Source organism: Ostrinia furnacalis, unplaced genomic scaffold (genome assembly GCF_004193835.3).
Source record: "Ostrinia furnacalis isolate ACB-3 unplaced genomic scaffold, ASM419383v2 OfSCF5501, whole genome shotgun sequence".
Classification (NCBI taxonomy): domain Eukaryota; kingdom Metazoa; phylum Arthropoda; class Insecta; order Lepidoptera; family Crambidae; genus Ostrinia; species Ostrinia furnacalis.
Genome location: NW_021135740.1, coordinates 27,280 through 53,071, shown reverse-complemented (window position 1 = coordinate 53,071; position 25,792 = coordinate 27,280). Strand labels below are relative to the sequence as shown.

Below are 25,792 nucleotides of genomic sequence, written 5' to 3'. Positions count from 1 at the left end.
AGAGTAAAAAATGTGCACAATATGTGCGCTTAAAAGTTTCATCTTTAAGCTATTAACAATAAACAATGACTGTATTATAAAGGTGATTATGTGAGAACAGATAATTACATCGTATTTCATAATAACAAAATTGTTTATTATTTTGTAATTTATCAATGTAAAATAACAAATAGGTAACTAATTAACCAGAGTAGGTAGTTAAAATTTCATTTCTTATAACAAAATATAAGTCATCTACTTAAAACTAAATGATGTGAAATATATTAAAATAGCTGTTTAAAGTCCTCTAATAGTCACAATCACTTCGAGCTTCGTTAGATTCATGCGTGAATGATGTCATGCCAATTCGCGATACAAAACCGATGTATGAGACATTGCAAATAAAAACAAGACTTCAAATGTAGTGAAAAACAAAATCACACTTCGGAAAAATATTTAAACTTTATTNGATAGTACATGCACCAAACACACTCAACGTGAGTAAACGCAAGTGTGACAGAGATAGCCATATCATAAAAGATCGCATGAAGTGAAACAGCTCGTAATGAGGGCTATCGTTTTAGCGCTCACCAGTTGGCGCCACTGTAGAGTAAGGTCCTGTCACTTGCTAGTAGCGAAGACAGTGGCGCCAACTGGTGAGCGCTAAAGTGGTAGGAGGATTATCGCATTTGCCCTCATCAAGATGGCACCACTGTAGAGTAAGGTCCTGTCAATCGCCAGGGGTGCCAACTGTTAAGTATAAAAACGATAGCCCTCATTAAACATAGACCACAATAGCACCTGATGCTATGTGGGATGCAGTCTAGGATGGTACATATCTGCCCTGCAAGTGCCTATTCACTCTCGCCTTGACAGTTTACTAACATAAATTCCACACTATTTTGCGTTTCTTTTAGTTGTTATTTTTTGTGTGTTGTGTACTTGAAGAACTCAAAATAAAAGCTTCAAATGAATATTAGGCAAATAATTTGGATACTTACCAAACGACTGCTCATGAGCCACTTGTCCGTTCACTTGCACCGGCTCCGACGCTTTGTTCGGCTGACTAGACAGGACCTCCACCGGGATCGCTCCCAAAGGATCCACCATCTGATCCTTCTTCTCATCTGCCTCCTCACAGTCCCTCAGGAACGGGTTAATCCGATTCCTGGACCCAGGAGTGAGAACAGGAGTCTTCGCTTTCTCGAACGACGAGTCGTCGAGTTCGTTCTTAGACTCGACTATCTCATTCTTGAGCTCGGAAATGTCGTTCCTGAGTTCGGTGATCTCGTTCCGTAGACCGGCCATGGAGGTCTTGGTCCGGCTGATGTGTGTGTACTCCATGGTTTTGTCGAAGTCCGGGGTGTCGTCGACCGACATGCTTCGGATGGATAGCGTGTCGTCGTTGGTCAGGTTCGTTGATGATACTGCTTGTGAGCCTGCAATTATGAAGACACGAGGTTAGATTTAGTTCTATTACTGAAAAACTGTATTGTTTTATGAGAATACTACTACTACGAGTACTGATAGAATTACTAAGGCGATTATCACACTGCGCCGCGCTCCGCCGCGGTACGCGGGACGACAGATTTAATCATTGTATGTAAGTACCTCAGTTTGTATAGAAAACACGAGCGGCACAACACACTGACAACCAGCGCCGTGGCCTTCGTCACCGTGGGCCACGGCATATGCTGAGTGGGGTCCCGTTGCAGTGGGCATCTTGTTGGTGAATGGGTGGCACTGCTCAGTTTACTCTTGTTTTTATTTTTTCTTCTTTTATTATTATGTGCCACTGTCATGTCTATGTAATTGCCTGTATTTGTGTGATGTCCACTGTAATAAATGTATCTTTCTTTCTTTCTTTGACAACGCGTCTGCGCGCGGGATTTTTTATATGAAATCACGCGTCCCGCGGCGGAGGGTGGTGCAGTGTGATAATCGCCTAACGGTCTAACGCTTAACTCAATCAGTTCCTGAAGTATGGGAGGGGCACGGGAGAGATTGCATTGAACATTATGACGTCACAGACCATACGACTCTGAAGTTACTCTGACGTTACAAAAACACCCTCCTGTTCCGCTGCCATACCTCAGGCATTGGCCCAATTAGGCGCCAGACCTATAGTAATATATTCAATGATGACAAGTAGTATTAGTGGGAACACTGACCGTAGCCACTGGACGATATCGACGGCGAGTTCTTGTTGGGCAGACGCTCGCACGCCAGCTCATGAAGCGAGTCCAGCGTCTTCGAAGTGGGCAGGAAGCCGCGGGATGATGCACGGGATCGGGTGCGCTGTAATAAACACTTTATTATTGACACGATAAATATATTTTTTCTATAAGTCATTCTTATTGCAATATTAATTCCGCGTTTTATATTTTGGTAATTATTTCGAAGCTGACATAATGTTTGGTTGGATACACCCCAACTTTAGGAAAATTCTAGTTTTACATGTCCACATAAAGGCTGAGCTGTTACACCACCTAATTTTGACCGTAACTATACCTATGACCGGTGTATTGTATGGAGTTTGACAGCTTTTGACGTTTGTTATTGTCAAAGTTAGATGGTGCAACATAGCCTAAATAATATGTATGGTTGTGCCAGTGACAGTAGTGAAGTGGCACGTCAGCTCACAACGACAACTAACTCACTGTACACATTTAACTTATTGTTAAACTTACATGTGATCGCGGCGTAGTGAGCTCATCAAGCGGTGCGGACTCGGGCTCCGAGTGCGAGTCATCATCGTTGCGCCTTCCAGGCTCTTCGTGAAGCGTGGTCATGCGCAGGCCTAGCTTGCCGCTCGCTGGGGACGCTGCAATGTCACAGTTATCACGTTTATAATAGAGTTCACTTTAGAAAAAACGCGCAGAAGTAAGCGTCGCAAAAATATTCTTTAAAATCTATTAGCAAAGAAAATCCATTCTGCATTACTTTATAATCTCCAATGTTATAAAAGAGCAAAATAAAATTTACTCTAGCTGCAGTCTACAATCTACTTCAAGTACCAATTAGAAAACATCATACAGTAATTTATTTTGAAAAACCTCTAATTTTTTATTATTACACAAAATAGCAGACCAGCTAAGCTGTATAGGTGCAGATAGTACGAAGAGATCGGAGAGTAAAAAAATGTGCACGATATGTGCGCTTAAAAGTTTCATTTTAAGCTATTAACAATAAACAATGACTGTATTATAAAGGTGATTATGTGAGAATAGATTATTACATCGTATTATTAACAAAATTGTTTATTATTTTTAAATTTATCAATGTAAAATAACAAAAGGGTAACTAATTAACCAGAGTAGTTAAAATTTAATTTCTTACAACAAAATATAAGTCATCTACTTAAAACTATATGATGTAAAATATATTAAAATAGCTGTTTAAAGTCCTCTAATAGTCACAATCACTTCGAGCTTCGTTAGATTCATGCGTGAATGATGTCATGCCAATTCGCGATACGAAACCGATGTATGAGACATTGCAAATAAAAACAAGATTCAAAATGTAGTGAAAAACAAAATCACACTTCGGAAAAATATTTAAACTTTATTCCATCCAATATAACCAATCTTCGTTCTTTGGAGACAAGTGGTCTCCAAAGAACTATCCTAAACACTACACGTACACATCCCACCCTGTTGCATGTTATGTAGTTGTAATACATACAATGTACGATTTTGCTTAGCGATGGGCGATTATTACTAAATTAATCGAATTATTCGAATGGTCTCTACAATCGAATGTATTCGATAAGCAATCGCAGTCATTCGATTAATCGAAACGCGCCGTATTACTAACGAATAACATGATTCGTTCGCTGCGGTCCTGAGCGCGTGCCGCACGGTACTATCTACTATAACGAATGAATCGAGATAGGTAAATAGATTTATAATTCGATTGTCGATTATTATTCGATTTTTTTTCGAATTACTAAATTGACAATCGAAAGTTCGATTGGTCGATTGTCGATTCATTCGATTTTTTTTTTCGAACAACCGCCGCTAAACCGTCGCTAGTTTTGCTGCATCATGTGTTAATGACCACTGTACGAGCGTTTCTGTATGTATGAGATCCCGGAGACCTACCAGCCTGTCTCGGTGGCGCCACAGGTACCAGCAACATACAACCTTCATTGATTCTACGTGTCCGACCATCCCATACTTTCTGCCTAACATGTAGGGTGTAAAACCGGTAGCAGAAGGCATACAGTCACGAGGTAGACCCAATGAATTTTCATACATTATTTTAACAATCAGATTGAGTTATATCGAACGGAACGTACAACGAGCGTAAACAAACATCATGAAACTTAAACAAAACCGTTGAACAAGCGAAACTAGTGAGTCTACGGTAACTACACGTACACTTGCTCGGCGTCTGCAGTCGCAGCGAGTTGAGGTTCAGATTCAAGTTTAGGAACGTGGGCCGCGCTGCAATAGAAATCGTCATCACGATGTCAGTACACCTTCTAGCTGGAAATACACCTACCAGACTTATAAACAACTAAAAGTAATTCAATATCCACACCTAAGACTTTAAATTAAAATAATAAGTAGGCTAATAGAAAATTGTTGGATAGTAATAAAATGTACAATTTCAGTATGAAAAATTTACATTTTGCGAGTTTAGTTGAGATAACGAAATTGCACTTGGATACACTCCAAAATTTTGAGTCTTGTGTCAATCAAAACGAAGACATGTGCATTTATTACTCTAATATTAATTAACATTCGCTGAATATTTTCAAGCAAACCAGTTTTGACCTATTATTTACGCACATCACATAATTTACAGGTACAATTCACCTACATTACTCCACATTACAATATAACTAAATCCATGCTTTCTTTACATAATCTATCTTCGATTACATCCTCATAATATGCATTTGCATATTGCTACTTACATGCATACGATACCTAACACAAACACAAACCTACGTATCTTTTATATTAACTATTCTACTATTAAATATCTACATTACGATCCGAACTGCTTTTCAAGTTTTTAATTACACAACACTTTACAATTACTATACTTCATCTAATTACAAAACATTTTGGCTGTAAGTTAATTGATCCTATTTTTCTATCATTTAAGCAATATTCAGTTACATTTATTGACTATTGTGAAAGCATCCTTCGCCTTTTAAATCCACAGCAAATAGAGTTACGAAGAGGAAAGGAAACGGGGATAAACACAGGTCATGCTTGGTCCATGCAAATGAAAGAGACACGCAAACAAACATAGACAACACAACGACAGAAGCTAGCTTGATGCTCGAAGCTTACAGTTCGTTTTGCACTCTAATGCCAATAAGTAGGGTCTAGATTTCTCTATATTTATTCAAACTGCTTTCGTGTTATTATTACTGAATGATTTTGAAATAAGCCTTTTTTTTCCGTTTCGAATTTACAGCCAATCAACAATTTACACAGATACATTTTCACATTAAACAATCACAACACATCTATTTTTTTTATTAATGCTGCATTGAACATTCGTCTAATGATTTCGCCATACATTGCCATTCCGATTCAAGACCAAATTGTTTCACTGTTTACCTGAGAGGAACGAGCCTGAAGGTAGCGAGGGATTGAGATAAACAAAATATAGTGTTAGTTAAAGGTCTCAAGTCTCCATATTCTTTGATGCCCTACCATTTTTTGGTTTTTGAGATTCCAAATGTAGTTTTGATTAACAGTTAAAATTCATATGTTTTAAATTTAAGTTATTACATTAATATCTTTTTTCAAATCCATATAAGTTAACTTCAAAATCAAAACTCCATTTCATCACAAATTCTAAAATTTCTTTTGGAACAGTAAGAGTGATGTTATAAGAAAAAGATAGAAAGAGAAGGAATGGGGAGAGTAAGAAAGATATAGATAAGACTGATTGAGCTATAGCATTGCCACAAAGCAAGTCGAAAATAAAACGTAATTGTGAAGTTATGAGAAGATGGATGTAGTTTATCGTGAATTTAGTGGATTTGAACTACGGACAAGATTTTTTATCAATGTAATCTGTTCGTGATGTCTCAAATTCGTAATCTAATTAGAATATACTTTTGTCAGTCAATATACTAGGACTATTTTTTATATTCTAATAAGTACCTAAATCTATATCATCGTGCAAATAGTATACTTTAATTAATATCTGTACAAAACTTCTAAATCTGTATTCAAATACTTTTTCTACTCAGTGCACTATGCATGATCTAATCGCTGTTCGAATACAGATTTTTTCGAAATAATTCAGAAGCCAAATCTGTGTATTTATTGATAAATAATACTAAAGTATTTTACTTATGCTCTAGTGCCAAGTTATAATTTTGAATTGATAGATGTATGCATAACAATGTGTGATTTGTATGGGTGACGGAAAATATAGAAAATGAATGTATTGGAAAAGGAGTGTATCTTTTGTTGTTTATAATACTGCAAAAGAAGATGTAATTACACAAAATTTTATACAGTCATATTCTTACAAAAGATCGTTTACAATACCAATAGTTTTGCTTCCAATCATAATTAAAACTAATTAATAAAAAAACATACAAAATCAATTTAAGTAATTCAATACAGTCTCAAAGGCATCAAAAAGCCCAGTCTTTTCCAATCCTAATCAACAATCAAATTAATCAACTTCATATACCTAAGGATTATAATATCTGTACCAATATTCTACGTGTACAATACCCTGTCACTAATAAACGTCATTCAATAAATAGTTACACATTGTTTTGTTTCTGTCAAATGTCATTTAACGAATGACAGACAAAGACAAAACAATGTTTGACTATCTATCTCCCAATGTTCATCATTACTAAGAGGTTTCAATTTCACCCGTTAAGTGATAGCGTTAAAACAGTTAACTCACCAAGGCCGAAGGGTTTAGTGGGCGTTGCCATGTCGGGGTCGTTGTGTGACGGCGCTGCGTAGGAGTGGCGGTGGGCGGCGCGGCGCGGCGTCTCGTCGGCGAGGTCGGCCACGCTGCCCGAGCGGCCTCCCGCGAGGCCGGCCAACGACTCCAGTGACGAGTCCAGGCGCATGATCTGAATTTCCCAATAAACATACTTCTAAATATCTCATAACGTGTAAATTCAGTCAGCACATCAAATGTAACAGTTGTACTATGAACGCTCTTATAAGATAAGAAGCGTTTCCAGAATAACGTGTTACGATTGACGAGCTGATGCATCAGATTTTCTACAGTAAAAGTATTAAAAAGACAATAATCAGTACGAACCACAGACATTAATTACTTTCTACACGGATATTTATTAAAAAGATATAAAAATATTAAAAGACTAGAAAAGGGACACATCAAATAATAAAAACTAAAATACGAATTGTTTTAATTAAAATAACTAATTGGAATACCCATCCAATCCCAATCCCCAAAGAGTGTGAATTGATTTCGTCATGTAGAAACATTAAACCATTGCCATTGCGAATCCCATCGGTGCGTCACTCATAATTTCAATTAAATGGTGATAAATTCCAAAACTTATGTGAAAAATAACACATTTCGTATCATTTTCCCAATATGTTCACGTCATCACTTCTCCATTTTTCTATACTATTTTTGGTAATGTATAAGCTTAACATCTAAAAAATATCGCCGATAGCTAAAGTAAATAAACAAGGCCATGAACCGACATCCACTTCGCAACAAAATAAATGCGTAGACCACATCGAACATACACCATAAGAAATAATAACCAGCAATGAACAATAGGGTGTCCCGAAATATCTTTTTTTATATTTTCGCTACACAAGACCCCTCAAAAGTTGCGTCATAAGATGTAGATTACCGTAAAAATAATTAAAAATATATAAAATAATGTCTCAAGGGCTCTACCGGCATTTTTATGTCTCAAAAAATCACTTAATCAGCTCTTCACTGTTTATCATCTAATATATTTTTTCCACAATTATTTCATATTATTTTGTAATAACAGTGGCAGTTGAACCCTAAGATATGATTTGCAGGCAATGGCAGACTGTTTTCAGTGAGGAATAGGTTTGGTTCGAACTAGCAGAATTCATATTTTGACTTGTTTTTCTCAAATTGTCTACTCCTTCGGCGAGGCTGTTGGTATTATTTCTGTTAAGGTTTTATTGCTGAAAGGTATCGCACCGCACTTTTTGGTATAATATTACATACTTTTAGCATAAATTTAACAAAAATATAGCAATATATGGCAGTAATATACTTTTTGATTTTCTTCAGGTAAAAACTACCTAGCCAAAAATATTTATAATATTATATTTAAACAGAATACTAATTGACATGTTAAATAGTTTTAGCATACTATTAAATATAAATAACATTTATGTACGTTACAAACACTTTCTAGCTGAAGTTTTTGTTGTCTACGCAGGTTTTTATTAATGGTGAACTTCAACGGAAGTAAAAATATATTTTTAGTTATGAAACGCATACATGTTATATATCAAATTAAAGACAATTTGATACACTTCTTTGGCTCGTGTAAAACATTTAGTAGAGTATAAGACATTTTGTAAAAAAATGATTTAAAAAGTAGTATCTCAACAAAGTAAAAAAATTCAATTTTCCTTTAATTACTAACTAAAGGTTGATTTTATCGATACAATTTATTGTACAAAATATCAAGCGCACACGTAGAGCTATCATTTAAATAAAAAAGGAATGAAATCGGACAAATGGTTTTCAAGTTATGGTTGATTTTCTAAAATTGACTGCCATTTTTGTTAGCTTCCACTTAGAGATGCCAATCAATGTTTTATAATAGCGTAATAAAATTATTAACCTGCTGTGAGAAGGGAATTGTGTATTCTCAAATTAAATCGATAACTTGGCTGACCCATGGATTAATTAGTAATACATTAAAATCGCGCTCGTAAATGCCTAATTGTGGTCAAAAAGCCAATTCTGTTTTGAAAGTATTTATGGATTTATTGGTTTTTAAACTATTTTAAACCTTGCTGTGACTCATTGTGTACCCTCAAATTTCATAAAAACGCTATTTTTGTATTATTAATAGTTTATGTTAGGAACCCCTAAAATAGCAATTTAAAATTTTTTTAAGGACAGGTAGAGGCCTCAAGATGACAGATATCTCATTAAATTTAATGCTAATCGTAATCTATATGTCAAAACGCAACTTTTGATACCTCTTGCGTAACCGTAGCTCAAAAAAAAATTTTTCCCATACAACGACGGGACACCCTAATGAACAATTAAAACTACCACAGGTAGTGCCATCACAGTACCATCTGTGCTTACCATTACCCACTAAAATAAATAAGAAAAATAAGAAGAGGCAAACTAAGGTGTGCCAGGAATCGCTTATGCACGACTTCAGTCTAGTTTTATCTTCTGAAACCATGGAACAACCAGGATCGAAAGTAATCTTCGATTCGATATTTTGCATTGTACAAACAGATACACGTATTCTTAACAATTGATCACTCAATCAGCTTTAGAATTCTAGGATTATATTGTTTTAGCAGCTGAGTGAATTAGGTCCAATACATACAGGTGTTCCAATAATTTGATGCGTCTTATTCCCAGCTATCTCCAGTGTCAGTGAGACGTGATATTTTTGGGACACCCTGTATATTATTCACGCTTCTCTTAACGTAAGTATGATGGAAGTAACGCATGATCTCAGTGCATGGTGAGCTTAATTTTGACCATAATTATTAGGCTGGTTTTAGAGTCATGCAGACGCACGCTGACCGTCAGCGCTGACAGCCGAAATGTATGAAGCGTCGGCGCCGACCGATCAGCGTCCCTCAGGATCGTTCCCTTCAATTACATACATATTGATCTGTCGTCGCCGATCAGCGAGCGGTCAGCGCGATTGTAAAATCCGCCTTAGTCCAAAATGATCTTGGCTGTTCCCTTTCAGAAGAAAGTCGTCCAAAACGTGGGGCACTTTCAGTCTCAAAGGCATCAAAAAGCCCAGTCTTTTCCAATCCTAATCAACAATCAAATTAATCAACTTCATATACCTAAGGATTATAATATCTGTACCAATTTTCTACGTGTACTATAACCCTGTCACTAATAAACGTCATTCAATAAATAGTTACACATTGTTTTGTTTCTGTCAAATGTCATTTAACGAATGACAGACAAAGACAAAACAATGTTTGACTATCTATCTCCCAATGTTCATTAGTAAGAGGTACAGCAATTTCACCCGTTAAGTGATAGCGTTAAAACAGTTAACTCACCAAGGCCGAAGGGTTTAGTGGGCGTTGCCATGTCGGGGTCGTTGTGCGACGGCGCTGCGTAGGAGTGGCGGTGGGCGGCGCGGCGCGGCGTCTCGTCGGCGAGGTCGGCCACGCTGCCCGAGCGGCCTCCCGCGAGGCCGGCCAACGACTCCAGTGACGAGTCCAGGCGCATGATCTGAATTTCCCAATAAACATACTTCTAAATATCTCATAACGTGTAAATTCAGTCAGCACATCAAATGTAACAGTTGTACTATGAACGCTCTTATAAGATAAGAAGCGTTTCCAGAATAACGTGTTACGATTGACGAGCTGATGCATCAGATTTTGTACAGTAAAAGTATTAAAAAGACAATAATCAGTACGAACCACAGACATTAATTACTTTCTACACGGATATTTATTAAAAAGATATAAAAATATTAAAACACTAGAAAAGGGACACAACAAATAATAAAAACTAAAATACGAATTGTTTTAATTAAAACAACTAATTAGAATATCCATCCAATCCCAATCCCCATAGAGTGTGAATTGATTTCGTCATAAAGAAACATTAAACCATTGCGAATCCCATCGGTGCGTCACTCATAATTTCAATTAAATGGTGATAAATTCCAAAACTTGTGTGAAAAATAACACATTCTGTATCATTTTCCCAATATGTTCACGTCATCTTCACTTCTCTATTTCTCTTTACCATTTTTGTCCACCAAAATAATTTTCAATCTTCTAGGTAATGTATAAGCTTAACATCTAAAAAATTATCGCCGTTAGCTAAAGGAAATAAACAAGGCCATGAACCGACATCCACTTCGAAACAAAATAAATGCGTAGACCACATCGAACATACACCATAAGAAATAATAACCAGCATGAACAATTAAAACTACCACAGGTAGTGCCATCACAGTACCATCTGTGCTTACCATTACCCACTAAATAAATAAGAAAAATAAGAAGAGGCCAACTAAGATGTGCCAGGAATCGCTTATGCACGACTTCAGTCTAGTTTTATCTTCTGAAACCATGGAACAACCAGGATCGAAAGTAAATCTTCGATTCGATCTTCTCTATTGTACAAACGAAGGTACACGTATTCTTAGCAATTGATCACTCAATCAGCTTTAGAATTCTAGGATTCTATTGCTTTAGCAGCTGAGTGAATTAGTTCAATACATACAGGGTGTTCCAATAATTCGATGCGTCTTATGCCCAGCTATCTCCAGTGTCAGTTTGAAATGCAATTTTTGGAACATACTGTATAATATTCACGCTTAACGCAAGTATGATGGAAGTAACGCATGATCTCAGTGCATGGAGAGATTAGTTTTGACCATAATTATTAGGCTGGTTGTAGAGTTACGCTGACGCACGCTGACCGTCAGCGCTAACAGCCGGAATGTATGAAGCGTCGACGCCGAGCGATGAGCGTCACTTAGAAACGTTCCCTTCAATTACATACATATTGATCTGTCAGCGCCGACGATCAGCGAGCGGTCAGCGCGATTCTAAAACCCGCCTTAGTCCAAAATGATCTTGGCTGTTCCCGAATTTCAGAAGAAAGTCGTCTAAAACGTGGGGCACGTTNGGCACTTTACGAAGCTAGTGTATAGCGTGGGTCAGCCATGCGGGTCACTCACGTTGGTTCCGTTCTTCGCCGCCGTCTCGAGAGCCTGCGACAGCTGCGTGTGCGTAGCGACAACACACATAGTTAGCAAGCGAACAACACCGCTAGTAGGACACGACTTGGTACATTTGCTATTCGGGTCTCAATAATAACTTAAGACTCAAGGCCTTATTACACGTTTAACGCACAAAATGTCATTTAAGGTCCTTATGTAGATTCATACACAAGGATATTATAGCTTTAGATGGTGTTACTATATTCGTGAGTCGACTTATGACAATGAGGGTTTTCGCGTATGAAAAATCCGCCAGATGGCAATACGTAGACGCGAGGTCCAAATGCTGCATGATTGGTTATTTTTGACATGACATTGACAGATATGTCAAAATCCACCAATCACGCAGCAGTCACCCCACATCCACGTCCCGCCATCTAGCGGATCTTTCATACTCGAAAACCCTCATTCAGTAAAATATTAGATAACGCAAAAGTTGATCACGTGACTTTGTAGGGTCATATATTACTTAGATGACATCCCAACTAATATTATAAATGCGAAAGTAACTCTGTCTGTCTGTCTGTCTGTCTGTCTGTTACGCTTTCCCGCTTAAACCTCGCAACCGATTTTGATGAAATTTGGCATAGAGATAGTTTGAGTCCCGGGAAAGAACATAGGATAGTTTTTATCCCGGTTTTTGAAACAGGGACGCGCGCGATAAAGTTTTTCTGTGACAGACAAAATTCCACGCGGGCGAAGCCGCGGGCGGAAAGCTAGTAGGTATATATTTGTAACATTATGACAGGTTTTTATAGAACCTCGTAAGTAACCGGAAAGAATACAAGCAATTCATCAAGATTCAAATTAATTAAAATTTTAGTTAGAATAGCAAAATGTACAGAGTCGAGTGATATATTAGTCTATGTAAAATTCATATTATTAGTTTATGTACATGTGTGTCTGTTAATTGTATACTTATATGTAGCTATAAAAATAATTCTAAGTATATAATTATATTATTAGTGTGTCAGTGAAGAACATCGAATAGCTTATTCAATTTGAAGCATATTTTTATTGCGATAAACATTTATTAGCTTAATGATTTTGATGGTTAGTAAGCAACATCGAATTATAGATAATTTCTTACACTATTGTGTAGTAACTTAATAATTTAGCTCTAATATTCTAAATAAGGTTAGCGTGTTATAACGTTTTCGATATTTTCTTTGTGACTAGCATACCATTTGAATTTATTGTGACTTTTCAATATCACTAACCATTCTAAATAAAATCTATAGTGAAACTATGTGCAGGTAACTTTGCTTTTTGTTATCTATTCAATCGTCCTAAAGTCTACTTTTGTTTGAAAGTGTTGGCAGTGTGTCATAGCATACAGGCTAAAGGCTGGTACGCTATAGCGTAGACGTGCGGAGAGGAAAGAACGACATGTAAAAAATTCTTTATCTCTAACAACGAACACCTAGCCTCATTACTTAAAAAGACATGTACAATTTACTAAACTGGTATAATATCTACCTCGTCTAGATTCAAAGAAACATAATTTGACTAAAAAAGAACGTAATGCTGATTAATAAATTATGCTACAAACTCAACTTGATGCCGCACATACAAAAAAGAGAATCTGCTTTTAGTGAACACCCTTTATAAGGTTATTACGTTTAAATAAATAAACTTCTAAAACAAATTCGTTCTTACGTATAAACAGATAAAATTCAAAATGACAATCACAAAGTCGCTCCCTCTCCGCGCGTCTCGCCGGTCCACAGCCCGACATAAATCCGCCAGCTCACCTGCGAGAAGTTAGGCACGGATGCAGTCTTGCGCATCGTGATGGGCTGGCCGCGGGACTGCTCCAGCTCTTTGACAGCTACGCTTTGCCGCAGTCTGTCAAGAGTCAGTATGCTCTCGACTGCGCTGACGCCGCGGGTGTATTTTTCTGTTGGGATAGAATAGGGGTTTACTTAAGGTTTGTCATTCGCCATGATGAATGGTTTTCTACCGTCTTTGAGCACACTAGTCGGCGCTACTGGCGAATGACAGGATTTTATTCTTGTGAGTGCAAATGCGATAGTCCACCTAGAGATTCAGCGGTCACCAGTTGGCGGCGCCACTGTTACAAAGAACACAGGGCGATAATTATTTTCAATTTAGTTCATTACTCTAAGACAGGATTGCACCTTCTTACTTTAACTTTGACAAACGTCAAAAATCTGTCAAAACTCCATACAAAAAACACCGGCGTTATAGTTGCGGTCAAAGTTAGGTGGCACAACTCAGCCTAAGTATCTCAGGGGAAATGAAAGATAGAATAGGTTACTTAACATACTTTGCAATGTAATCTATGAACGTACAGACCGTGAACAACACAAAAAGGTTTAAAATAACTTATTACATTTTTAGGCGGCAATGGAATATACAATGTACAAGATAGAAGTAATCTTACCGATATAAGTCTCGCCGTCGGCAGCGCTTGAATCTTCTCCAGTGGCGGCGATTTGCGCCAGACTCTCCCGGTCTTCCAACTCTTCGGAGGCCTTCGGAATGTTCGAGACCACTTCATACGTGACACCGGTTTGTGACAGCTGATCCGTCCTGTATGCAGTAACAAAAAGGGTCAATAAACGTAAAGAAAATGTCATAAGCGCAGACACAGAGATACTAACTCAAACAAACTAACGTAATTTTATATTTGACAAGCGAATAACAAGAGTAGATTGATACACGCAGTATGACGTTAGTCTTATATCGTAATAAAGCCTGTGATTTAAAAGTAATCAATGATAAGAGAGGTCTGAAACTTTCTATACACTGCCCCGAAGTAGCCTGCCATCAAGACACATAGCTTGGTCTCATATTATTTATCTAGAATTTCCATCGGCACTTCTTCAACCTTGAGGGCACTTTATGTATTTGGAATAGGTATAATTTTGCAATATAAAGTGTAATACGGTTTTGCATAATGAAACGTACAACTCACCTGACAATTTTCTTACGTATCCTATCCGTCAAGCTCTGCCGTTTGTATATGTTTAACCCTAGTCGTTTCCTAAGTATGAGATCCATTGGCGCCGGGTGCGACAGCCGCACTGTTGTCTTCAGAATCAGGTACACGCGTTCATTGGCTAAAAAAGAAGAATTTAATAAGTATGTCGGCGCCGGACANTATTAATTTAACACATGTACGACTGTACTCAGTGTTGCACTATCAAATGCAATTGAAGCGCCTCTGTGCCAGGGTTTTTATGTTCCTGGTCAGGCTATAAACTATTTTTGGATTGGATCTCAACGGTCAAGTATGGCCAAACTATCCCACAATTCAGATCGAGTTCTCGTATCCAATATGGCAGTAGGTATATCAGCGCACAAGTGTACACTGATAATCCTAGGTTATTACGCGCCGTTTCTTTATGAGCGACTATGAAAAAATCATGCCAATATGGTCGCTCATTGATTTCTTAGTCTGTCAAAGATCTACATGTTTCGAACTGAAGCTAAAATTATTCCACAGTTAAACTCAGTTCAGTTACCCTGTTGATGTACTGCGAGTCGAGGATAGAGGGCTTCTAGCAGGCAATATCAGAGACATCTTTGTCGTAGTAGCGCAATATCATCATTCCCCAGTTCAAATTGAGTTCTATTATCCCATATGGCAGCTTGTAGAATCCCTAAACTCTCCACTTACCCTCGGTAACCCTGTTGAGGTACTGCGAGTCGTGGATAGAGGAGTCCCAGCAGGCGATGGCGGAGACGTCTTTGTCGTGGTGGTGCAGTATCTGCAGCTCGTAGAACTTGTTGCCGTGCTCCTTGGGCAGGATGAAGTGGAAGCCAGTCACGTCTTTCGAATAAAACCTAAACTCTTTCTCCACTTACCCTCGGTCACCCTGTTGAGGTACTGCGAGTCGTGGATAGGCGAGTCCCAGCACAGCAGGCGATGGCGGAGACGTCTTTGTCGTGATGGTGTGGTATCACCATGCCATTATATAGATACTGATATGTAATATGGCAGCTTACTTATACATAGTTGCCAACGACAGTCTTTCGAACAAAAGTTACACTGTTTATCCACTTACCCTCAGTAACCCTGTTGAGGTACTGCGAGTCGTGGATAGACGAGTCCCAGCAGGCGATGGCGGAGACGTCTTTGTCGTGGTGGTGCAGTATCTGCAGCTCGTAGAACTTGTTGCCGTGCTCCTTGGGCAAGATGGAGTGGAGACCAGCCACGGTCACCTCCTCGCCTGACGGGTGCGTTGTTAGGTCGTCCGCTGTTGGTAATATTAATGATTAGATAATTGTACAGTAAGTATGTAGTACACAAATACATTGCTTTGTACTTCCGTACTGGCAGGACTGTTCATCTCCCCGAGTAGACATAGAAAACATAACACGCGCGGCGTACCCGCCGGCAGGTTTAATCCACGAGCGAGTAGTGAGTAACGTAAGAGTGCGTATTCTTCAATCATTGTAAAAAAAATATTCGCTATGGAAAGAAAAAAAAACGCGTGTGGCGCGTTAAATGGCGACACAGTAGCTTCTTGTAGCAGTCAGCAATATCGTATCGGCACAGTACCGATCACTGACGTATGTAAACGAAACGGTGCTCGACTCTGATACAAACTATAGTCTGGTCTGTGAGCACGTAGAATTTTGTCCAATGACCCCAAGGTCGCGCGTAATTATGTTGCTGTCGCGCTCGCATACTCACTGCGGGCGCCCGTCGCACAGTCGCGACAGCAATATAAATACGCGCGAGCGATAAGGATGGGTAGCTTGGGGTCATTGGACAAAATTCTACGTGCTCACAGACCGGGCTTTAAATTACACCATATTGTTCCCGTATTGAAGCTACCATCACTTGCTCATTCACAACTTACCGTTGAGGTCAAGGAATAGAACAGGTATGTGTTGTTCCATGCCAGTCGGCGGGTTCCACGCAGCCGGCGCGCCGGGTATAGGACTGCCAGGGCTCGGCACCAGCACCTATACCACAAAAGAAGTTATCATCACAACTTGGCACTGACCAAAGTGTCGTGAACTATAATAGACAGTTTGACACCATACCCCAATAATTCGAAACCACAACTGTTTTAAAAAGACCCTTCATTCTGGTCTTAAAAACTTAATTCATTTTAAATTACCTGTAAATTACGATTTTTGTTCGCTTCGTAATTGAAAAAAGTAGTTTGATTGAGTTGACAAAATAGTGACGTCACTTGCTTGTAGTGCCATACAAAATCTATGGGAGAGTTTCGTTTTGACAGTTTTAAAAAGTACGTTAATTGACTGGTGGTGTCAACATGTCTATTTCAAATATGATAAAAGAACTATGCAGACATAAAGGCAGACCTTTACAGGATTTGCCCAAAAAAATCTCATTATTTTTACCATGAAAAACAATGAAGAAGAGGTGAAAAGAACCAGTCCCGCTAACTCTACTGTCCTCTTACACATAACGCCGTAACTAATGAGAAAAAAAAGTTTCACTAGATCTGCCATAGAACTGCTTAGCAGAAGAAATAAGAAATGTAGCTGCTTTGAGAAACAAGGACTAGAAGTTTAAAATGTAACTTACGGCATTTCTTTCTTCTGTGAGTGAGACCCACTGTTCGACGAGCGATTGCTCACGTTCCATATCCCGTTCGCTCTTCATTGAGGGCGACATGTTCACAAGTTTCTGAAAAAAAAATGCCTTTATATTAACTTGCACTCACTCTGTGGTTAAAAATAACAGCTGAATCACACTACATCGTCAATGTGAATATTTAATGGTGTTAAAAATATGAATTTTACCTGTAGTTGTGCGTGCAAATGCTGCCGACGACGAGCGAGCGCGTCGCTCCACCTCTCGCGAAGAACAGCCAAGTCCTCTTCTTGGTACGAGTCCAATGGTTTTTGCAGACGCGACCTGGTGATCAAGTTTCTATTTTAATTTACTTAATCCTTCAATCATTCGGTTAAGCACGAGTACCTTAGCTATATTACTACTCATCTCAATGAGCACCTTGCTTTTAAACTAGCTAGACAAACTTAGTCATGACATTTTTTAAAGACACTGCTAACACTGCCACAGCTCGTCAGCATGTCGCTGCAGGGTCTACTCACCACAAGGTTGTTGCAAGGCACCTAAGCGGAATAGACCAGGTGCTATTTGGATGGGTGCTCAAAGTGAAATACGTTATTCTCCATTCTTTGGAACGGTACTGCAAGTTATTGTAGAGGCTAAACGGCCGAGACATTCTTTCGCAGTTCCACCCCAGTAGTAGTGACGGGACGTTTGCGGAAGGCGCCTTGGTCGTTTCTATTACCTAAGGCACCGACCACTATGCAGGAGAGGGAACACCCCAGGTTTTTAGTGGGTTCCCCACATAACAATATTGATAGGCTATTATCCTGGGTAAAAAGAGGTGAAGGTCCTCCTGTGCCCATGAAGTCTATCTAGCGGTGACGTCACGCACCTGACGGACACGGAGCCGACCTCGACGCTGACGATGTGCTGGCAGATGATGGGCAGCGTGCCGGAGTTGGTACACGCCGCCTGTCTACGTGTCGCTGCAGGGTCTACTCACTAAAACCCGACGGTGTTCTTCAAAGTCTTTGGGATGGAACTGCGAGCTATTGTCCAGGACATTCTTTCGTAGCTCCGTCTCAGACTGGTTCTCTNGACAGACGGACAGACGGACAGACGGACAGACGGACAGACGGACATGACGAAACTATAAGGGTTCCGTTTTTGCCATTTTGGCTACGGAACCCTAAAAAGGGTCAATAAACGTAAAGAAAATGTCATAAGCGCAGGCGCAGAGATGCTAACTCGAACAAACTAACGTAGTTTTATATTTGACAAGCGAATAACAAGAGTAGATTGAGTTTTCTAATCAAGCTATCTTAGACCGTGATTAAGTCTGCGATTTACAAGTAATCAATGATGAGAGAGGTCTGAAACTTTTTTATCCTACACCGATGAAGACTGCCATCAAGGCACATAGCTTGGTCTCATATTATATCTAAAATTTTAGAACCGCGGGCACTTCTTTATCCCATCTTTATGTTTTTGGAAAAGGCGCAATTTTGAAAAATAGACAACTAGAAATGTGTATTGGCAACTGTACAATAGGATTTTGCATAACAAAACAAACAACTCACCTGACAATTTTCTTACGTATCCTATCCGTCAAGCTCTGCCGTTTGTATATGTTTAACCCTAGTCGTTTCCTAAGTATGAGATCCATTGGCGCCGGGTGCGACAGCCGCACTGTTGTCTTCAGAATCNTGTAGGAAAAGTGATTGTCAACCATCCAAGATATTATCTCCTTGCCCGTTAACCCACGCCAATGGAGATTCCACCCCTAGAGTTCCTTCTGATAGAGACCCAGTGCCTTTAAGTATTAAACTATTTTTGGATTGGATCTCAACGGTCAAGTATGGCCAAACTATCCCACAATTCAGATCGAGTTCTCGTATCCAATATGGCAGTAGGTATATCAGCGCACAAGTGTACACTGATAATCCTAGGTTAATACGCGCCGTTTCTTTATGAGCGACTATGAAAAAATCATGCCAATATGGTCGCTCATTGATTTCTTAGTCTGTCAAAGATCTACATGTTTCGAACTGAAGCTAACATTTTTCCACACTTAACCTCAGTTCATTTACCCTGATGTACTGCGAGTCGGGGACAGCGGACTTCTAGCAGGCAATATCAGAGACATCTTTGTCGTAGTAGTGCAATATCATCATTCCTCAGTTCAAAATGAGTTCTAATATCCCATAATGTCAGTAACTAAATGCCAATTGGGCATCTTACTGTCTCTCTAGTCAATGCTAACGTTCAACAGAAGCTAACATTTTTCTCCACTTACCCTCGGTAACCCTGTTGAGGTACTGCGAGTCGTGGATAGACGAGTCCCAGCAGGCGATGGCGGAGACGTCTTTGTCGTGGTGGTGCAGTATCACCATTCCATCATATAGCTACTGCTATGTTATGTAATATGGCAGCTAACTTGCCGTTGCCAATGACAGTCTTTCGAACAAAAGTTACACTGTTTATCCACTTACCCTCGGTAACCCTATTGAGATACTGCGAGTCGTGGATAGACGAGTCCCAGCAGGCGATGGCGGAGACGTCTTTGTCGTGGTGGTGCAGTATCTGCAGCTCGTAGAACTTGTTGCCGTGCTCCTTGGGTAAGATCGAGTGGAGACCAGCCACGGTTACCTCCTCGCCTGACGGGTGCGTTGTTAGGTCGTCCGCTGTGGGAAATGATAAAATAATAAGTAGGTAAGCACAGTAAATAAATGCGTTCTTTGTTTTGTATTTCCGTACATCTAAACATTTCGTACTGAGCTGCGGATTCGAATCCCATAAAGATGATGATCAAGACAAATGTGACCACGAGCATTTATACCCAAAATAATGAACATTTTAGTAAGAATGTTTATCTATTTAAATATATTCTTTTCTTTATGAAGTTACAATAACAAGTTATGCCAGCCCCCCTAGACAAAACGCACTTTTTGATCGAATCGAAAATCGAATCCGTCAAAACTCCATACAAAAAAGGGGCTTTTCGACCACTTATCGACTGGTTTGCGATTATAATTTGCACTTTGTCTAGACCCACAGGCCTGTTCATCTCCGCGAGTTTACATCGAAAACAAAACAAGCACGATGGCACCCTACAAGATTACTATTCGACAAGGCCTCACATACGAGCAAGCATTGACTCACGCACGCGTATTCTTGTGCATGATGGAAAAAAATATAGAAAATGGTGTACTAAATACTGTGCAGTATTTAACTACCTAAATAATAATAAAAACACAGAATGTACTTTTTTAAGTTGCCTCAAGACACTGAGAGGTAAATAAGTAGTTAATATTATTCATGATAATTCATGTTAAATCATGTATTTCCTCCGCCATTTTCTGCAGTTTGGCATCTCACGTCACACATAATTTTACCGAAGTCAGCCCTATGGCTTCGGCGCAGTACCGATCAATGACGTTTGTCAACAAAATGGTGCTTGACTCTTGAGAAAAGCTAATAATTACGCCATATTGTTAATGATGTTGAGCATATTTTTTTTTAAATACCTTCGCGAAGTAAACCTTACGTACGTAGTACTTATTTTATTATTCTGTGGCTATGCTTAGTTTGTGAATAAATAATAACATTAGCCTAAAGAGCTTTTAGCTTATTCATCATAGCTAAAACTCAAGGAATAAGTAATCATCATAACATTTAAAAGTCACATGAAAAGTCTACTGCAAGATTTTTTTTCTAAAAATCTATCTTTTTATCCTGTCTTTCTGTCACCTGCTCATTCACAACTTACCGTTGAGGTCAAGGAATAGAACAGGTATGTGTTGTTCCATGCCAGTGGGCGGATTCCACGCAGCGGGCGCGCCGGGTATAGGACTGCCAGGGCTCGGCACCAGAACCTATACAAAAGAAGTTACCATCACAACTTGGCTAAATGGATGTGCAAGACCGATGTTGTAATCATGAACTAGAATTTTGAATAGGCCAGTTTCCTAAAAAAATATAGTCCATCAATTATTATATTATCAAAAAATATTGGACACGTATTTTTTTATTTGTCAATCCTTTGCAGACATACTCGTAAAGACAGACCTTTACTGAATTTTTACCACGTAAAACAATGAAGAAGAGGTGAAAAAAGCAAGTCCCACTAGTTCTACTAGGCTGACATCTTCTTACACATTACGTAATGTAACCAACAAAAAAGTCACTAATTCTGCCGTAGAACTGAAGAAATGATGCTGCTTTGAGAAACAAGGACTAGAAGTTTAAAATGTAACTTACGGCATTTCTCTCTTCCGTGAGTGAGACCCACTGTTCGACGAGCGATTGTTCACGTTCCATATCCCGTTCGCTCTTCATTGATGGCGACATGTTCACAAGTTTCTGAAAAAAAAAATTGCCTTTATATTAACTTGCACTCACTCTGTGGTTAAAAATAACAGCTGAATCACACTACATCGTCAAAGTAAATATATTTGTGTTAATAATAATATTAATTGTACCTGTAATTGTGCGTGCAAATGCTGCCGGCGACGAGCGAGCGCGTCGCTCCACCTCTCGCGAAGAACTGCCAAGTCCTCTTCTTGGTACGAGTCCAATGGTTTTTGCAGACGCGACCTGGTGATCAAATTCCAAATTAAAACTGAATTCTTCAATCATTTTCTATATTCGGTTAAGCACAAGTACCTTTGCTGTATTACTACAATGGCCGGCCGGCATGACGGCCTCAATGAGCGACTTGCTTATAATCTAGCTAAGACAAACTTAGCCATAAGGAATTGTTTTAGATACTGCTGACCCAGTCGAAGCTAGTATACGCCACTCGTTAGCATGTCACTGCAGTGCAGGGCTTACTCACTAAAATCTGACGGTGTTCTTCAAAGTCTTTGGGATGGCACTGCGAGTTATTGTCCTGACCAAACAACCGAGACGTTCTTTCGCAGCTGCGTCTCAGACTGTAGTTCGTTCTTTTAGGGACATCCGCGGAAGGCGCCTTGGTCGTTTCTAGTACCTAAGGCGTCGACCACTATGCGGCAGAGGGAACACCCCAGGCTTTTAGTGGGTTCGAGCCCCACATAATGGTATGGATACGGGACTATTCCCACCTCTCGTTCCCATCACTCCTGCGTAGTCATGATCTACAGCTTGACCGCCACAAAAACCCAACCAATGAAGGTCAAGTTATGGATAGCCATTATCCTGATAAAAAAACGGTGTAGGTACTCCTGTGCCTTTGACATCGGCGGCGGGCTATCTACTGCTGACGTCACGCACCTGACGGACACGGAGCCGACCTCGACGCTGACGATGTGCTGGCAGATGATGGGCAGCGTGCCGGAGTTGTGCGCCGGCCGCGCGCCGCTGCTGCCCCTGCCGTAGTTGGTACACGCCGCCTGTCTACGTGTCGCTGCAGGGTCTACTCAGTAAAACCCGACGGTGTTCTTCAAAGTCTTTGGGATGGAACTGCGAGCTATTGTCCAGGACATTCTTTCGTAGCTCCGTCTCAGACTGGCTCGCTCTGTCAGAGCAAGCGGCGACTGGCTTCATGCGAGTTAGTACCTACGCTAACGGCGCGCGTGAACATATGCATGCGCACGGGTCCCTCTCTAACGGCCACCAAACACCCCCATATCAAGTGGTGCTTTTTTTTGTTCCCTGCTCGTTATTCGACTCGCTTAATGCGCAACCCCAAACCAACAACCATCAGCCTCCAGCGAGAGGCACGCAGGACACGTGCTGCGCCGTTGCGGCCTCTTTTGACGCCACCACACACCCCCTGTATCTGATGTTCGAGGCCTATTAGGTTGCGTTTCCACTAGAGCGCATCCTCGCACATCTCTGGTGGAATCGCAGGCTAAGAAAGGGACAGTTGGAAGTCATACTCATAAACTCCTCCTGTGCCCATGACGCCGGCGGCGGGCTATCTACTTCTGACGTCACGCACCTGACGGACACGGAGCCGACCTCGACGCTGACGATGTGCTGGCAGGATGGGCAGCGTGCCGGAGTTGTGCGCCGGCCGCGCGCCGCTGCTGCCCCTGCCGTAGTTGGTACACGCCGCCTGTCAGCATGACGTCACCAGCGGGCTGTCTACTTCTGACGTCACGCACCTGACGGACACGGAGCCGACCTCGACGCTGACGATGTGCTGGCAGATGATGGGCAGCGTGCCGGAGTTGTGCGCCGGCCGCACGCGCACGCCCACGCGCCGCTGCTGCCCCTGCCGTAGTTGGTACACGCCGCCTGTCTACTCACTAAAACCTGACGGTGTTCTTCAAAGTCTTTGGGATGGAACTGCGAGCTATTGTCCAGGACATTCTTTCGTAGCTCCGTCTCAGACTGGTTCTCTCTGTCAGAGCAAGCGGCGACTAGCTGCAGGCGAGTTAGTACCTACGCTAACGGCGCGCGTGAACACAGGCATGCCCACGGGTCCGTCTTAACGGCCACCAAACTAGAAGTGCTTTTTTTGTTCCCTGCTCGGCATTCAGCTCGCTTAATGCGCAGTCTCAAACCAAGGAAGGCGTCGTTACACCTTCAGCCTCCAGCGAGCGGCACACAAGACACGTTCTGCGCCGTCGTGGCCTCTTTAGATGCCACACAGACACCCCTGTATCTGATGGCCGTGACCTATCCTATTAGGTTGCGTTTCCACCAGAGATGTGCGAGGATGCGTAAAGAACCAATAGAATCGTTTCATATACCTCGCCTCGGTAAATGAAGCGATTCTATTGGTTTTTTACAAACATCCCCAGCTATGCATCCACACACATCTCTGATGGAAACGCAGGCTAAGAAAGGGGCAGGTGGAGTTCATAAACTCTTCCTTTGCCCATGACGTCGGCGGCGGGATATCTAGTGCTGACGTCACGCACCTGACGGACACGGAGCCGACCTCGACGCTGACGATGTGCTGGCAGATGATGGGCAGCGTGCCGGAGTTGTGCGCCGGCCGCACGCGCCGCTGCTGCCCCTGCCGTAGTTGGTACACGCAGCCTGTGCCCATGACGTCACCAGCGGGCTATCTACTTCTGACGTCACGCACCTGACGGACACGGAGCCGACCTCGACGCTGACGATGTGCTGGCAGATGATGGGCAGCGTGCCGGAGTTGTGCGCCGGCCGCACGCGCACGCCCACGCGCCGCTGCTGCCCCTGCCGTAGTTGGTACACGCCGCCTGTCTACTCACTAAAACCTGACGGTGTTCTTCAAAGTCTTTGGGATGGAACTGCGAGCTATTGTCCAGGACATTCTTTCGTAGCTCCGTCTCAGACTGGTTCTCTCTGTCAGAGCAAGCGGCGACTAGCTGCAGGCGAGTTAGTACCTACGCTAACGGCGCGCGTGAACACAGGCATGCCCACGGGTCCGTCTTAACGGCCACCAAACTAGAAGTGCTTTTTTTGTTCCCTGCTCGGCATTCAGCTCGCTTAATGCGCAGTCTCAAACCAAGGAAGGCGTAGTTACACCTTCAGCCTCCAGCGAGCGGCACACAAGACACGTTCTGCGCTGTCGTGGCCTCTTTAGATGCCACACAGACACCCCTGTATCTGATGGCCGTGACCTATCCTATTAGGTTGCGTTTCCACCAGAGATGTGCGAGGATGCGTAAAGAAGCAATAGAATCGCTTCATATACCTCGCCTCGGTAAATGAAGCGATTCTATTGGTTTTTTACAAACATCCCTAGCTACGCATCCACACACATCTCTGGTGGAAACGCAGGCTAAAAAAGGGACAGTTGGAAGTCATAAACTCCTCCTGTGCCCATGACGTCAGCGGCGGGATATCTACTGCTGACGTCACGCACCTGACGGACACGGAGCCGACCTCGCCGCTGACGATGTGCTGGCAGATGATGGGCAGCGTGCCGGAGTTGTGCGCCGGCCACGCGCCGCTGCTGCCCCTGCCGTAGTTGGTACACGCCGCCTGTAAGCATGACGTCACCAGCGGGCTATCTACTTCTGACGTCACGCACCTGACGGACACGGAGCCGACCTCGACGCTGACGATGTGCTGGCAGATGATGGGCAGCGTGCCGGAGTTGGTACACGCCGCCTGTCTACGTGTCGCTGCAGGGTCTACTCACTAAAACCTAAAGGTGTTCTTCAAAGTCTTTGGGATGGAACTGCGAGCTATTGTCCAGGAAATTCTTTCGTAGCTCCGTCTCAGACTGGCTCGCTCTGTCAGAGCAAGCGGCGACTGGCTTCATGCGAGTTAGTACCTACGCTAACGGCGCGCGTGAACATATGCATGCGCACGGGTCCCTCTCTAACGGCCACCAAACACCCCCATATCAAGTGGTGCTTTTTTTTGTTCCCTGCTCGTTATTCGACTCGCTTAATGCGCAACCCCAAACCAACAACCATCAGCCTCCAGCG

General features: G+C 41.5%; 1 protein-coding gene across 1 annotated transcript in view; it reads right to left on the bottom strand.

Annotated features, from left to right (window-relative positions):
* Positions 1-25,792, bottom strand: part of LOC114361297 (uncharacterized) — a gene marked incomplete at its 5' end in the record, with an annotated part of 68,103 nt that overhangs the window by 16,317 nt on the left and 25,994 nt on the right. Inside the window, 14 exons of the mRNA XM_028316291.1 lie at positions 981-1,418; positions 2,151-2,277; positions 2,670-2,803; positions 4,362-4,427; positions 6,880-7,054; positions 9,867-9,970; positions 10,230-10,404; positions 13,669-13,814; positions 14,322-14,470; positions 14,856-15,000; positions 19,931-20,122; positions 21,208-21,313; positions 21,699-21,800; positions 21,920-22,034. Coding sequence (XP_028172092.1) covers positions 981-1,418; positions 2,151-2,277; positions 2,670-2,803; positions 4,362-4,427; positions 6,880-7,054; positions 9,867-9,970; positions 10,230-10,404; positions 13,669-13,814; positions 14,322-14,470; positions 14,856-15,000; positions 19,931-20,122; positions 21,208-21,313; positions 21,699-21,800; positions 21,920-22,034 — 2,174 coding nt within the window. The remainder of the gene's footprint in view (positions 1-980; positions 1,419-2,150; positions 2,278-2,669; positions 2,804-4,361; positions 4,428-6,879; positions 7,055-9,866; positions 9,971-10,229; positions 10,405-13,668; positions 13,815-14,321; positions 14,471-14,855; positions 15,001-19,930; positions 20,123-21,207; positions 21,314-21,698; positions 21,801-21,919; positions 22,035-25,792) is intronic.